This window comes from Cyprinodon tularosa, unplaced genomic scaffold (assembly GCF_016077235.1).
Source record: "Cyprinodon tularosa strain WSP-4 unplaced genomic scaffold, ASM1607723v1 ctg286, whole genome shotgun sequence".
Classification (NCBI taxonomy): Eukaryota; Metazoa; Chordata; class Actinopteri; order Cyprinodontiformes; family Cyprinodontidae; genus Cyprinodon; species Cyprinodon tularosa.
In genome coordinates this window covers 1,479,419-1,494,179 of record NW_024038992.1, presented here as the reverse complement: position 1 = coordinate 1,494,179, position 14,761 = coordinate 1,479,419, and the positions used below count along the sequence as shown (strand labels likewise).

The window sequence follows — 14,761 nt, the reverse complement described above, 5'->3', positions numbered from 1 at the left end:
TGACTTGAAGCTGTTGATTGACTATTAACCTGTAACAGGAACCCCAAATAATGTCTTTAGAGTTAAAACCCAACAAGCTATTTAAATTCACTGTCTTCTTACTCTCTCCTTCTGTCTTCACCGAACAATTAAATTTCACTCTGCTGCATTTCATTCAGAATCAGAACTGGCATTAATTGAGAACAAAGTGGAACCAAAGCCGATTTTTTTTTTGCTTTTGTTCTCAAACCTGGCAATTAATACATTTAAAGGAGAAACAAAAATTTATTTTTGTTTTCTTTTGCTTTTATTTCTAAATATGTTCATAATTTTTACTGAAGATTAATGCACGGTTGGATTAATGTAAATAAGTATGGCATCAATATGGGTACTCTGTTACGCTTTCATTAGATTAACAACCTGAGAGAAAGTTACAGGCCTCCAGATGGTAAATGATAACGACCATTCATATATTAATAAGTGACTGATCAGTAGCTCTGTATCAAAGCTGGATGATGGAGGTGGATGCTCAGATATCATTTTAATAACACGCTCTAACCTTTGCCATGTATTGCTCCGCTGATTGGATTGGCTGGGTTTCCAATGGCAACTGGACTGGCACTATGGACAGCTACACCCTCTGTCTGTCTTTCAGTGAGGCAGATTTTATCTGACTGTGTATAATCACATCCCAACTGTCAGAAAGATTGCCATTAGATTTGGATTATTGGGATCAAAGCAAGATTTCTAGACAAACAACAGCTGTGTTTGGATAGCTACTCATTAGAGCTTCACCCGAAACACAATAAAACAAATGTATCTTATAAACTCAACTCTCTTTGGGTTCACTGTTTAATTTTTTCATGGTAATCTTTTTTGGTTTTAAAAGATACAGCAAGCAATGACAAAAGTCAAAATCTGTGGGAAAAGGATACAATCCCCAATATCAGTCTCTGACAATTTCATGTGTTTAGTTAATAAGGTTTGTTTCACAAAAAATAAATAATATGGTTAAGCATTCTGTAAAATTCAGTTTTGGGGGAAGAATTGCGGTTGCATATAACACACGAACACAATTAAAATCCTCTTTAGGTGTCACACATTTATCTTTTTTTGTAAAAGACTAATGCAGGAAAGATGTTACTGCAGAACAAACAGCTAAAATTTAATCTAAGAATGAAAAATCCAAAATGTCCTGCAAAATAAAAGAAATTCCAAAGGCTTATAAGGACTTACTTACTTATTTTTTTAAGTAAGTTGAGTTTATTTATAGCCCCATTTACACTACCCTCTGAAAACCAATCTGTGCCGAGCTTGGTTCCTTATGAGCCTTTACACATGATGCTAGCGCAGTTTCTGGCCTCCTAGTGACGATCTATGGTACTATGGCTCTCTAGAAGGAATTAAGCAAATCAACATGGCAGCCCCATTAACATTCAGGAAGTTTGATTATAATTGTGATATTTCGTTGTTTGCGGAGAGCCAGTCGAAGAAGGCAGCCTTTGGGGAATTTACATAACATAGTCGGTTTTTTGGAAGTGGATACGGCAAACAGTAGTCTAATCAGGGCTTACAGACGCAGGAATCAACAACGGACGATGAGGTTCATCACATGGCTAAGCAGAATCATCACTCATGTGACAAGGTGGGGAAGCTGGTATTTTTATGAATATCTGAAATTTCATGATTAAGGAGTCTGACTGTAAAGAGATGAAACGTTCTGCTCAAGCGCTCTTTGTTATCTGAGAACTGAACCAGAACTAAAGTTCAGTGTGGTTTGGTTGTGTCTGGCACTGTCCAGTTCAGTTTACATGTAATTTACACTCAACAGTTATCTCGGATACCATGCTCAGACTGCTCTCGGCATGGTTTCAAAAGGGTAGTGTAAATGGGTACATGACCCTCGCACCCTTTCGAAAACACAACTTCAGACGGATGTACAACACAAATCACTTTTAAGTTATACAAGATCAGGGCGGTATGACCTAATTCATGTAACAGTATAAATCCCAGTACTCCATGGTACTTTTTATAGCATTTATTTTGCACAAATAATAATAACCGAAAACAGCATTTTGTGCTGTAAAATAGTGTAGATACACAGAAACAACATAAGTAATACAGTATATTTGTATATTGCAAATTAGTTTAACAACAAAACAAGGACATCAGTCAATTAATCAATGATGTAAACTAAATTGGATGTTATAATCTCTACTTCAAATAAGAGAATTGGCAAAAAATGATAAAAAGGTACTGTAAATCATTATAATGCAAAAGTTAACAAACACTACATTATCCTCATCTTTAACACTAAAAGAACCCAATTATGAAATTCACTGATCAGGCATTTGTTTCGTATTTTAAAAATGTCACTAAAATGTCACTACTTACTATTTTGTAAGCAGAAAAAAGTCTATCTGGTTTCATTTCATAAAGGAAAAGACGACATATGGGCCCTAAACTCTGAATTAGCAGTTAGCAATAAATACGAGGGAAAATTAAAAACTTGAAACTTGAAAAATTCTGCTAATTTTTGTAAAAAAAAAAAAAAAAAGTGTAGCTGCTAGTTCTTGAAGCAGCGAAGCTACACTTCATTGCACCGCTGTTGAGGCGGGTGCAAGGAAGTAACCAACAATAGGACTGTAAAGGGCAATCTCTACCATAGGCTACATTTATATTTTTTCCACCATCTCTCACATGCAGTATACCCTGCATATACCCAATGTTATGTATATTACAAAAACAAATATAAAAAAAGCACAATATATTCAGGACATTAATTAAAGTGCCACAATACAGTTTTCAGATAGGATCTAAATACCGGTTCAGCAAAGCAAATTTGAAGGAGCAAGGTGTTGTACAATTTAAAGTTCTTAGTCTTATTCAAGGAACAGCCAGGAGACTCTGGGCTTGGGATCGAGGGCTTAAAGCAGTAGAGTTTGGTTAAAATCTGAGGCGTCTGATCAGGAGCCTGGCCATTTAGGACTAAACTAGTTCAGAATAAGTACTTTAAAATTAATTCTAAAATCCACTGAGAGCCAGGGAAAGTATATATTCAGGCTGATATTATAGTGTTCAGCAGAATGAGCAAAAAGCCTTGCAGCTCCATTCGGTATAGCTTGCAGGCTGAGCTGTCCAGACCAGTAAAAGGGCATCATCTAATTGAGAGACAGACAATTTGAAAAGAGTCAGAGCTCTGTAAACTACACAACCAGAATCTGAACTGGGTTTTAACTACTTTTTCCAGTTATTTAATGACAAATGGCAGTTTTGAAATAGGACATTAGGCAGGAGTCAACAGTGCCATTTTAAAGTAGAATGGAACATGACCTTGGCTCAGGGAGTTGTTCATTTTTTACGTACAAGAATGATTTAACACTTCATAACGCCGATGATTTTAATACAGACACAAAAACAAGGGAATGTTATATTGATAATAGACATTTTAAAACAATTGATTCAGTGATGCTTAGACATAGCAGATCCAAAACTAAAATTAATGCAGAACAAGAGTGCCAGGTTTTATTTAATCCCAAAGTTTAGCTCTAAGTAACCATTGAAAAGATCTTAAGAACAAAGCAAACTTGCTTTGATCCCCATTTAGCGCAGTCCATAATGATAATGTAGTCCTGATTTATTATGGTTAGTGTTATTATACTGGCCCAAACCATATCAAAAAGTTTTAAAATGTGTGATATAAAAAGTTTCAGTTGTATTTGAACATTTAAGCATGTTCAAATACCAAGTTTATTGTTATTACACTTATTATTATTCATAGCCAATACTAAACATACCAAACCTTTTGTTGAACAACAAATAGGAAATCTTAATTGAATCTAGCATCTTTTTTTTAATATTACTTTAAGGTTTTCCTTAGGTATTATCTTGTGATCAGTCTAAGATACAAAAGGCTAGAGCTGCTAACTGCATACAGGAGATCACTTATACCCAGGTAAGCACACAGTGAGAAGTAAAGGGGACAGAGAGAAGAGAAAGTTCTCCCTTTTGGCAGATTTAATCAGGGGGGTAATTGTTTGTTTGAGGGGGCATTGCCTCCTCTTGCCCTTGCATATAGACAACAATAAGTCAGCATACCAGAACCTTTTATATGATTTCTGGATATGTCTTATTGAAAAGAAGACATAATCCACCAGAAGCAGCTGTGAAGATGCTGTTTCCAGATAATTCATACTAGAGCCTATTATCTCTGAGATTACATCAGAGTAAATCAGATAATAATTGACAGAGTTTAAAAAATATATATTTTTCTGAGTTTCTGGACTGATTCCCTCTTGACATTGTTTTGTTAGATTCTGGTAAAACATAATTAAGCTTTTTTATATTTTGTCCAGGGTAAAAAAAAGAACATGCAATCACATGCAGCATTTAAAACTCCAGGAATTTTAATTCAATATTGCTATTATTAATAAATAATTTGTTAGTTTGAGACGGTTGAGGCCCAAAGTCGCAGAAGGACCAAGGAAGACACACGATGACCACATATGCAGTCAAGAAATCCAGATTTTAATTAAAAAGCAAAAACTCAAGAACCAGAAGTAGAACAGCAGAGAATCCAGAAAAGGTAAAAGCAAATTAAGCACAAATGGGAAGCGAAATGCTACATGAAATGAGGTGACTACAATCAACATAGACAAAGACAAAGGTTTGTAGCACACAAAAACTGCTTAGGGAATTTTTTGACCGCTTACAGCTTTCTTAAGTTTTTTTCTTTTCATATAATTTAATCCTAAAACATTTAAGTTGTCCGAATCAACATGTCCCCTTGTGAAAAAGTGATTTCCAATAAAGGTATGACAATGGTATAGGAACTGCTGTCAGGCATTTACAATACCTCTGGTCATGATATTAATTTTGGACTTGAGAATCAATGTTCATTGTTAATATGACGCAGATGTTTGCCTGCTGTTTAACTCTCCAGCTTCTGCAGCCCCGCCCCAGTCCACAAACTTCCATGACTCTCCCACAGGACATGCAATCCTGCCTCCCATGTTGTTTGAGGAGAAAATACCAAACTCACAGGATTTCTTCCTCTTTTGATTTTGGACCAACCCACATCGAAGAGGCACAATCATTAAAAAGTCACATGGCAAGGCCCTGTATCTGCAGACTGACCAAAGTCTAATTGGACCTAATAGCAAACTGCAGAACCAAAATGCAGCAAAATATACAGTTTGCAGCATTTCTCACTGCATTTCAGATTCTTGAGGAGGCTGGAGGTGTTAAGCTCCTGAGAACAAATAACTTCCCTGCTGTGAGCTTCCATGCTAAGCTGCTAATACCGGAGAAACCCAGCTTTTCCAAAACAGAAATCAGTAGAGGTAGATGTCTAGAAGATATATGGACAGATTTTCCAGTGAAATAATCTGACTTTCCAATGATTTTTTATCATTTAATATGTTTACTGCTGTGTAAAACAAGCTAACAGGTTGAGCTGAAATGGTACACCATGCTAAAAAAAAGCTTTATTTCACTAATGGTTTAAACACTAATATAACTTTAACATTCAATTGTATTACATTACCAAGTTATGACCAAAGAGTCTTTTAAGAGGCAGACGTGTCCGCGCTGCTGACCTGCACTGTTCGGACCAGGACTTGAACTGTCAGGACCAAGACCTGCACTGTCAGGACCCACACCTGCACTGTCAGGACTCTGCCTGCAGACCTGCACTGTAAGGACCCAGACCTGCACTGTCAGGACTCTGCCTGCAGACCTGCACTGTCAGGACCCAGACCTGCACTGTCAGGACTCTGCCTGCAGACCTGCACTGTCAAGATCCAGGGCTGCACTGTCAGGACTCTGCCTGCAGACCTGCACTGTCAGGACCCAGACCTGCACTGTCAGGACTCTGCCTGCAGACCTGCACTGTCAGGACCCAGACCTGCACTGTCAGGACTCTGCCTGCAGACCTGCACTGTAAGGACCCAGACCTGCACTGTCAGGACTCTGCCTGCAGACCTGCACTGTCAGGACCCAGACCTGCACTGTCAGGACCCAGACCTGAACTGTCAGGCCCCAGACCTGCACTGTCAGGACCCAGACCTGCATTGTCCGGACCCAAACCTGCACTGTCAGGACCCAGACCTGCACTGTCAGGACTCTTCGTTTCAGACCTGCACATGGGGTTTCCTGTTTTACTAATTGCAACATTATCTGTCTCTTACAGACCCATGTTTCAATTGTGACTCCCCGCTGGCACTTCAGCAAAAATTAAATGCTGCACATCATGCTGTCAAATCTGCTGTTTCGATAATAAAAGCACTTGCAAGAAAATAAATTGTGTCATTTGAAAGGTTTTTTTTGTGTCCACTGTCTTCTCCGTTGTTGTGGGAAAAAACAGAAGTTATTGGTTATTTTGGTCATGTATCTAGGTATTCAGTAATTCACTGATTCACTAAGATGGCAAGCTTAATTAATTTGAAATCACACACCCCCATTGGCAAATCTATGCGGTCCAACAGCAAAGATTGATTAATTGATTGATAGACTTTATTGATCTCACAGTGGTGAAATGTACTCGTCAGCTCAATAGTCAAAAAAGAAGGTCCCAAATTTAAACCGGGTATATACAGTGCGTCCCCATATATATTTGTTGAGTTCTCTATCATTTTACTGCATTGTAGCCCAAGTATCACTGAGCCTGAGCTCACAAACTGATTGCCATATATTTCTTTCAGGATTTTATAATAAAGAGACCTTCAGACTTCCACCACCCTGTTTAATTATCAGGGTTATATCTTCCTCTGAAATGTTGTGCATCTTTTATGCAGGGTGTGGTGGGACACACCTTTTAAACAGTTTCACTTTGGTCTTTTAAGGCTCCAAAAATCTTGGGGATCTGTAAAAGGTTTTAGATATTTTCTTTGGTCAGTGGTGGTTCTTCCCTTTAAAAACTCCCATGGACACAATTTCCACCGTGGATTTCTATCATTGTAGAATCATGAATGACTACATTGACTTAAGCAAACTAGGGCTGCAGCTCTGTAAAGGTTCTTCAGTGACCACTTGGCTGAGTCATCTGCGAGCCTAAAAAGTGAATGTTCTCTTTTTTTCTGGATCTGAGTTACACCGAAGTTTGCTGGGATCTAAAAAATACAAATCTTTAGACTGTTGTATGCTAATGGCTTTGCTTGTTATCTGTTCTTTATAAGTAACAACGTCACAGACAAATAGATTGATTGTTTTTTTTAATGCCTACTTCATGTTGTCAGTCAGGTTTGATTTAAGTGATTTCTTGACTCTCATTTGAGTGTTATTTATAAAGCCTGCATGCTCACAAAACAGGCCAAAAAATGTACATATGCTGACATCCATGAAAGAGAATGTGATTTATAAAAAACTAACTTGGCGTGAAAAAGGTGCGGTCTCTAACACCAACTCTGACACATTTATACCGGGTACACACTTTTTGGAGACAGGGGAAATTGGCGACACAGATGGTGATGGGGGTGGGGGACTGAAGCCAGATTGCATTATCATTTCTCTCAGAAATTTAATTCCACTTCATATGGAACTTTAATCATAGATCAACTTTATTGTATCCAAAATTGCATCCTATTATATATGCTGGCACTGCTGAGCTGACCTGTTACATGAAGAAAAAAGAACACAAACAGCTAACATTCATGTTTTAATGTTTCCTTTCCATCACATCTCCAATAACCAACAGTGTAAATCATACCACAGATCATTGCAATAATGTAACAAGGAGTGAGGATTTTACACTGATTACTATAAACATTTTAATACTGTTGAAACATCATGTATATATACTGTAACAACCATGTTTAATGGTGAACAATGGATACTTTAAATATGCTGAACAGATTGTAAATGGATGAATTAAGAAGATCTAACCAAGATTACCATGATCATTATAATGACTGGCTAATGAGCAGATTAATCTCCCTCGATCATTGCTCTGGAGTTCAGGGGTCCAGTCAGGAGAAAACAATAAGCCAGACCCAAACCATCTCTGTTCATCACTAGTGTTAGAAAAAAAGATTATTTACTGTGGCTGATCTCTAATCTGGAAGTACTGCTGTGATCTTGTTCAGGAAAATTGATTCGTTTACTGGGTTTTTAAATCAGATTTTTTTTTTCTTTTTGGAGTACTACATTTTTCAAGTGTTTCTAAAGGATCGTATGCAATGTTTTATAAATAAAACACCTGGATACAGTTGGACAATTGAACACAAAATGTGCTCAAGGGGTAAAATAAAATTTTTAAACTAACCAGGTCAATTTATAAAGGGATTTTTTTTTTTCTTGAATTCAAAGATACATAATTTTGAAATAGTTGGGATTTAATTAGGGTTTTATTATTTACATTATTATCTTAATTGATTATCTCATAAATTTAATTTTTAATTTATATTAAAATATAAAGATTTGTAAACAGTTGTTAGACATAAACTATATTTTTACAGCTTGCAAATGTGGTCCATTCTGTTTTTTCTTGGGATTTTTTAAAATGTTTTTGTTTTTTGGAGATTATTTTCCATCATTCTACAGATTTTATGCAAAATTAATAGCAAAATTTTTTTAAACGTACTTAAAATAGTGCTTTTTAGAAGACTAACACATAGTACCAAAATTTTTAAAAAGGTTACGTTATTAAACATCTTAAGAGCAGGCATCACTTTATAGGATGATAATAGTGTTAAACGACTTGCCATATCAGTGTCAGACACTGGTCCAAAACTGGTCACATAGACATTTGTCTTTACCTCGGTCACTCGGTCTGGAGAAAGAAAAATAAAAAAACAAATAATTGTCAGAAAACAATTGTGTTTATTTATAATTATTTAGTGGCTTTGCTTATCTGAGACAAGGTCCTAAAGACAACAGTTTGAAATTATAATACAAGGGAGGTATCTTCCTCTCATGCTATTTTAAACCTCCTGGATTACCAACGAATAGAGTTGGTCTCAAATAGAGAAAAAAGTCCTTTGAATCATGCATTTAAATAATGTGAGTGTATTGGGATCAAGGTGGCTGTATTACATATGCTGACTGTTACACAAACACAATTAATTCCAAAAATACTTTATTAATATTAAATTAATATATGTATGCATCTATAATTAAATACATAGGAAGGCAATCCTGAAACCTAGTAGTTCACATTAGACATGAACATAAACTTTACAGTCAAACACAGAAAATAAGACTGTTGCCCACGTGCGTATGTGTAAAATTTCTCTGTAACCTGCCAACAAGCAAGATACATTTCCTATTCATTCATGTTTTTCTTTCTTCTGTATGCATGTTTAAAGAGCATCAATGCATCCCAGAGACTCTATTTAAGCCAAATGAGTCCAACCATTGTAAGTCCTGAAGTCTACCATCTACTATGGACGTTTTGTTTCTCATCCTGTGATGCAGTCTGACTCATTTCCAACCTGGACGGCTTTTTCTCACTGAGAAAATCATTCAGATTTCAAATACACAGAAGTTTAGCTAATTACACTCACAGCAACTGGAAATCCAGTACATTCACCTGCTGTTAAATACAGACTTTAAGGGGCTATGATTGCTGACAGGAGCATAAAGGCATTCTCTAACAGTTTCACAGATCCTCCCATTGTAGAGCAAAGAAGGGTGAACAAAAGTGTGTTTCTACACCTCACAACATAATACAAAAATCTTTTCTCTGTCTGGGGCCTAACAGCAGAACACTGGGAACAATGCCTCTCATTTGTATTACAAATTAGAATTTAGTATCAGAATGTCTGTATATTGAGTTTTTTTTTTTAGGGAAATATTTTCTGAGAATGAGAAGACTTACACTTATTCTTTTAAATGCTATTAAAGCAACACCAGGCATTCCCCTGTTCATTTTTAACCCATTATTAACCCCTAAAATTAGTCCAAATTTGAAAAAAATAATAATTACAATCTAGTGATTATTACACCATAGATGGTAATTTATGTTTGCCATTAATATAATAGAAATAAATAGACTTGGGCCTTAGCAACAACAGCGCATTGCTAAATGTTATTTGTTAATCATTTATGTATTGAATTTCGTGTATCAACATAGCTCTCTTTCCTTTAATATTAGCTTTGCCTTTATCCACACTTATCTCGGGCAAGTGCACTCGGTTTTGCAGATTGTTTCCTGATACAATTTCATCCTTTTCTTGATCTTTATAGTATACTTTGTATAAACCTTTGTTAGATTTTAACAATTAAACAGGAGTAGGGTGAGGTTGAAATGCAACCCAAGAGCTTGGTCTGGAAGGGCCTTTACTTCAACTGCTGTACAGCTGCAAGTCAAACCCTAATTCATTCCTACACATGAATGTTGTTATATTCTATTCGACTCTATTCTATTCTATTTTTTTCTAAGGTTCAAGGTAACATTATTAATACCCATAGGAACATTCATTTTTCAGCCTTGAAAGGGGCACTTAGAAAAGACAATAAATAAATAAGCCCTATTTAATATTACTAAAATTCCTAACATGACTATTCTGCAACTTTTATTCTATTCTTGTCAAAAATATTCAGCCATAATGTATCCAGAAGCTCCTCTATAGCAACAAAAAAGTTGATTCAGCCAAGTATTACCTGGGTTGTATCTACAGTACCTTGGAAAGTATTTGACCCCCCTTTGAAGTTTTGTTTGTCACATTTCAGGCTTCAAATATAAAGATCTAAAATTGTAATTATTCATAAAGAATAAAAAACAAATGGGACACAATCATGAAGTGGAATGGAATTTATTAGATATTTTAACCTTTTTTGACAAATAAAACAATGAAGGATTGAGTGTGCAAATTATTCAGCCCCATTAAATTAATACTTTGTAGCACCACCTTTTGCTGTGGGGTATGTCTAACAGTTCTGCACATCAAAAGACAAAAATTTTTGCTCATTCTTCTTTGCAAAACAGCTGGAGCTCAGTGAGGTTGGATGGAGACCATTTGTGAACAGCAGTTTTTCGTTCTTTCTACAGCTTCTTGATTGGATTCAGGTCTGTACTTTGACTTGGCCATTCTAACACCTTGATATGTTTATTTAAGAACCATTTCAATGTAGATTTTGCTTTATGTTTTGGATCAGTGTCTTGTTGAAAGATAAATCTCCATCCCAGTCTTAGAGCTTTTGCAGACTCCAACAGGTTTTCTCCCAGAATGCTCCTGTATTTAACCCCGTCCATATTCCTTTCAATTTTAACGACCTTCCGTGTCCCTGATGAAAAAAAGCAGGCCCATACCATGATGCTGCCACCATCATGTATGATAATGGGAATGGTGAGTTCACAGTGATGAGCTGGGTTGCTTTTATGTCAAACGTAACGTTTTGCATTGTTGCAAAAAGTTTTGTTTCGATCTGACCGGAGCACCTTCTTCCACATGTTTGCTGTTATCTCCCAGGTGGCTTCTGGCAAACTTTAAACAAGACCTTTTATGGTTATCTTTAAGAAATGGCTTTCTTTCATAACGGCTGGATCTGTGCAGACTCATCATTCTCCTATTGACAGAGACTCCGTCTCGGCTGCAGATCTCTGCAGTTCATCCAGAGTGACCATGGGCCTCTTGGCTGCATCTCTGATCAGTAGTGATGTTATGAGATGAGCCGAGGCTTCGAGGCGTGTGTCGAGTAATGGAGGGGTTGTTTCCCCAAAGAGGGACCAAAATTGATGAAGTCCGCTGCCTCGCGACCGTGATATCACGTGACCGCTTCAGGAAGTGGTTCAGGAAGCGCAAGAATTTTGACAGGCATCTAAACAGCCTCAGTATTCAGTCAAGATGAGGGAGTTTTGGAGGAGAGTTGCTGTCAGCTGGATAAAATTTGGATAGATTCTTAGAATAGATTGGTGGCGTCATCTGTGAGTCACAGTTTCCACTCAAGAGGTTGATGGTTCAAGACCTGCCCTTGACTTTTGAAAGTTGCGATAATACTTAATTATTTTGCCTAATGAGACTTTGCATTGGTTTGCCCTAGTAGAAATATAGATCGGATAAAAACGCTGCCAATTTAGGTCAGTTTAGCCAAAAGGTTGGTTGAACACAACTTCATACCCGATTAAAACCAAAACATGTGGAAAACCTATAATGTTTGAATAAAAATGACCAACACCTTTTCAGTTTGCTCACCATTGCCCAATATGCAAAAAACACTTTCACTGTCTGCTTGAGTTTATTTAACTAAAATGGCTGAAAAGCTGTACACCTTAGATGATTGTTCTAAGGAATTTTACACATAAAAAACAACTTACAAAAGGTTTTACTATACACACCAACCACTAACAATTTCAAAGGAACTTTAAAGAAAAAAAAAAGAAAAAGAAAAACAATTGCAAAAATCACAGATTTTATTACTAACTGTAGTTCTGCACTATACCAGTAGGTGGTGAAATGTTCACATGAAATTTTACAAACTGTGGGGATCGTTGAAGCAATTTGGCCAAACGGATCAATGCCTCATGAGGCCTCATCTCACCATCACTACTGATGAGCCTTCTCTTTGTTTGAGCTCAAAGTTTAGAGGGACGGCTGGGTTTTCGTAGATTTACAGTGGTCTGATACTCCTTCCATTTAAATATTATCGCTTGCACAGTGCTCCTTGGGATGTTTAAAGCTTGGGAAATCTTTTTGTTTCCAAATCCAGCTTTAAAGTTCTCCACAACAGTATCTCAGACCTGCCTGATGTGATCCTTGTTCTTCATGATGCTCTCATTGCTTTAAACACACCTCTGAGACTATCACAGTGCAGGTGCATTTACACGGAGATTTGATTACAACACAGGTGGATTCCATTCATCATCATCATCAGTCATTTAGGTTATCATTGGATCATTCAAAGATCACTGAACGTCTGGAGAGAGTTTGCTGTACAGAAATTAAGCAGCCGATTAATTTTGCACGCCTCACTCTTCGGTATTTGTTAAAAAAGTGTAAAATGGTGAATAGTTTAATTCCACTTCATTATTGTGTCTCACTTGTTGTTGATTCTTCAGAAGGAATTACAATGTATTATCTTTATGTCTGAAGCCTGAAATGTGGGAAAAGAACGAAAAATGTAATGTGGCTGAACTGTTTTGCAAGGCACTGTATATATTTGAGTGTGTAGTTGTATTTTTGGTAATGTGAGGATTATAAAAAAAAAAGCAAATTAAATTGAAACTAGAGATCCCCATCCCATAATAATTCCAGTTTCTGTTTCCACTGCTTTGGTTTGACATCTGTCTTTAAATTTTTCAGTTATTCATGCATCTATGACTTACCTCCAAGACCGGGTCGGAGTCTGTTATCATACCCATCCAGGAGACTGTCGAGGATCCTGGTGAATGTTGCAATGTCTTTGGAGTTCTGTGATGATTTAGAATCTGCTCTTGACCTAAGTAAGATAAAAAGCATGAAAATAAATACAAACTGGACCTGTTACTGTCCATGTTAACAAAGCCATAATAATGTAGGATGATGGAGGACACTGGCAATCTCCACCTAGAAAATACTTTGTATTTTACACCTATTTTTTTCATACTTACTAAAAGCATATAATAAAAAAAAGGTCTATTGTTGATAACATACAATTACCTCATATACAAATACAAAAGTCCATGGCTGGTGGATGAATTTTAACATCTTAAGGCCAAAGCAGTTTTTTCCATGCATTGTTTATTTCTTTTTTCTTTTTGGGCTTATTTGAACCCAATTAGAATAAAAATGAGGCATCATATTTAAATCTAATGTACTTGCAGAAAAATTATGTCGTATGTCAAATTGTCATTGAACACGACTAGGTCAACTTTGGATCAAAGAGTCAAAAAAAATTTATATATATATATATATATATATATATATATATATATATATATATATATATATATATATATATATATATATATATATATATATATATATATATATATATATATACTGTATATATATTAGTGATCTCTTCTCAGGAAACCAGAGAGAGAAAGGTTCAAGGTGTAAACACAAAGCTTTCAAAGACAAAAGGAAATATAAGGGGCAATTTTGATGTGCATCTTATGAGATGGATATGTATTACTCTTGACTGGTATATTTGTAATCCACGCTATACTTACATTTAGTGGTTTACTCATGAGAGCTCATAGCCCTTTTTTTCTTAATAAAAATCACTCTCCAACTGGGACTACTTTACTAGTAGATTTTGTTGGTTTTAAATAGCAGGTGCCACTGACCTTCTTATGCTGTGATTTTTTTATGTAGTTTGATTAAAAGAGAAGCAGAAATCAACTGAAATTAACCTTTAGATTAATAGAAAAAATACTCAAGGGCTTTTTTAAAGTCCACAGCATAGATCACAGGAGGAAAAACTTGATGAGACATCGGTTTTAATATTTATTTATATGATTTTTTATCATTTAGATAGTATCATTGAAAAAAAATAACTAAATTTTAGGCACAGTGGTCAGTTTTAATGTTCAGCCCCAGATATAATGGTTTCTGGCTTTTATCAGGTCTTTAAAGACAGACATTTGGTTTAGAAATATGATCTTTGTTTACGCATTCATGTATAACCATGGACTTTATTTTATATTTGTGTGAAGAAATGCATCTATGACTTTACACAACGTAAAGCTTTTCATTAAACATTAATTTAAAAGCAAGAATGTCAAATGTCATTTTAACTGCTGAACGTGTTGAAGCGAGCACAAGCTGTAGCATTACTTGCACGGTGTTGAGATGCAATGTGACAGAATGTGTCCTCTGTGACATTTCACCTGCTAAAAGACCAAAAAGCTGTATAAATATAT

The 14,761-nt window shown here is 36.0% G+C and overlaps 1 protein-coding gene across 1 annotated transcript in view; it reads right to left on the bottom strand.

Annotated features, from left to right (window-relative positions):
* gabra2a (gamma-aminobutyric acid type A receptor subunit alpha2a) overlaps window positions 1-14,761 on the bottom strand; it is a 37,679-nt gene that overhangs the window by 19,855 nt on the left and 3,063 nt on the right. The window contains exons 3-4 of the mRNA XM_038290662.1: window positions 13,241-13,353; window positions 8,679-8,746 (exon numbers count right to left, since the gene is read on the bottom strand). Coding sequence (XP_038146590.1) covers window positions 8,679-8,746; window positions 13,241-13,353 — 181 coding nt within the window. The remainder of the gene's footprint in view (window positions 1-8,678; window positions 8,747-13,240; window positions 13,354-14,761) is intronic.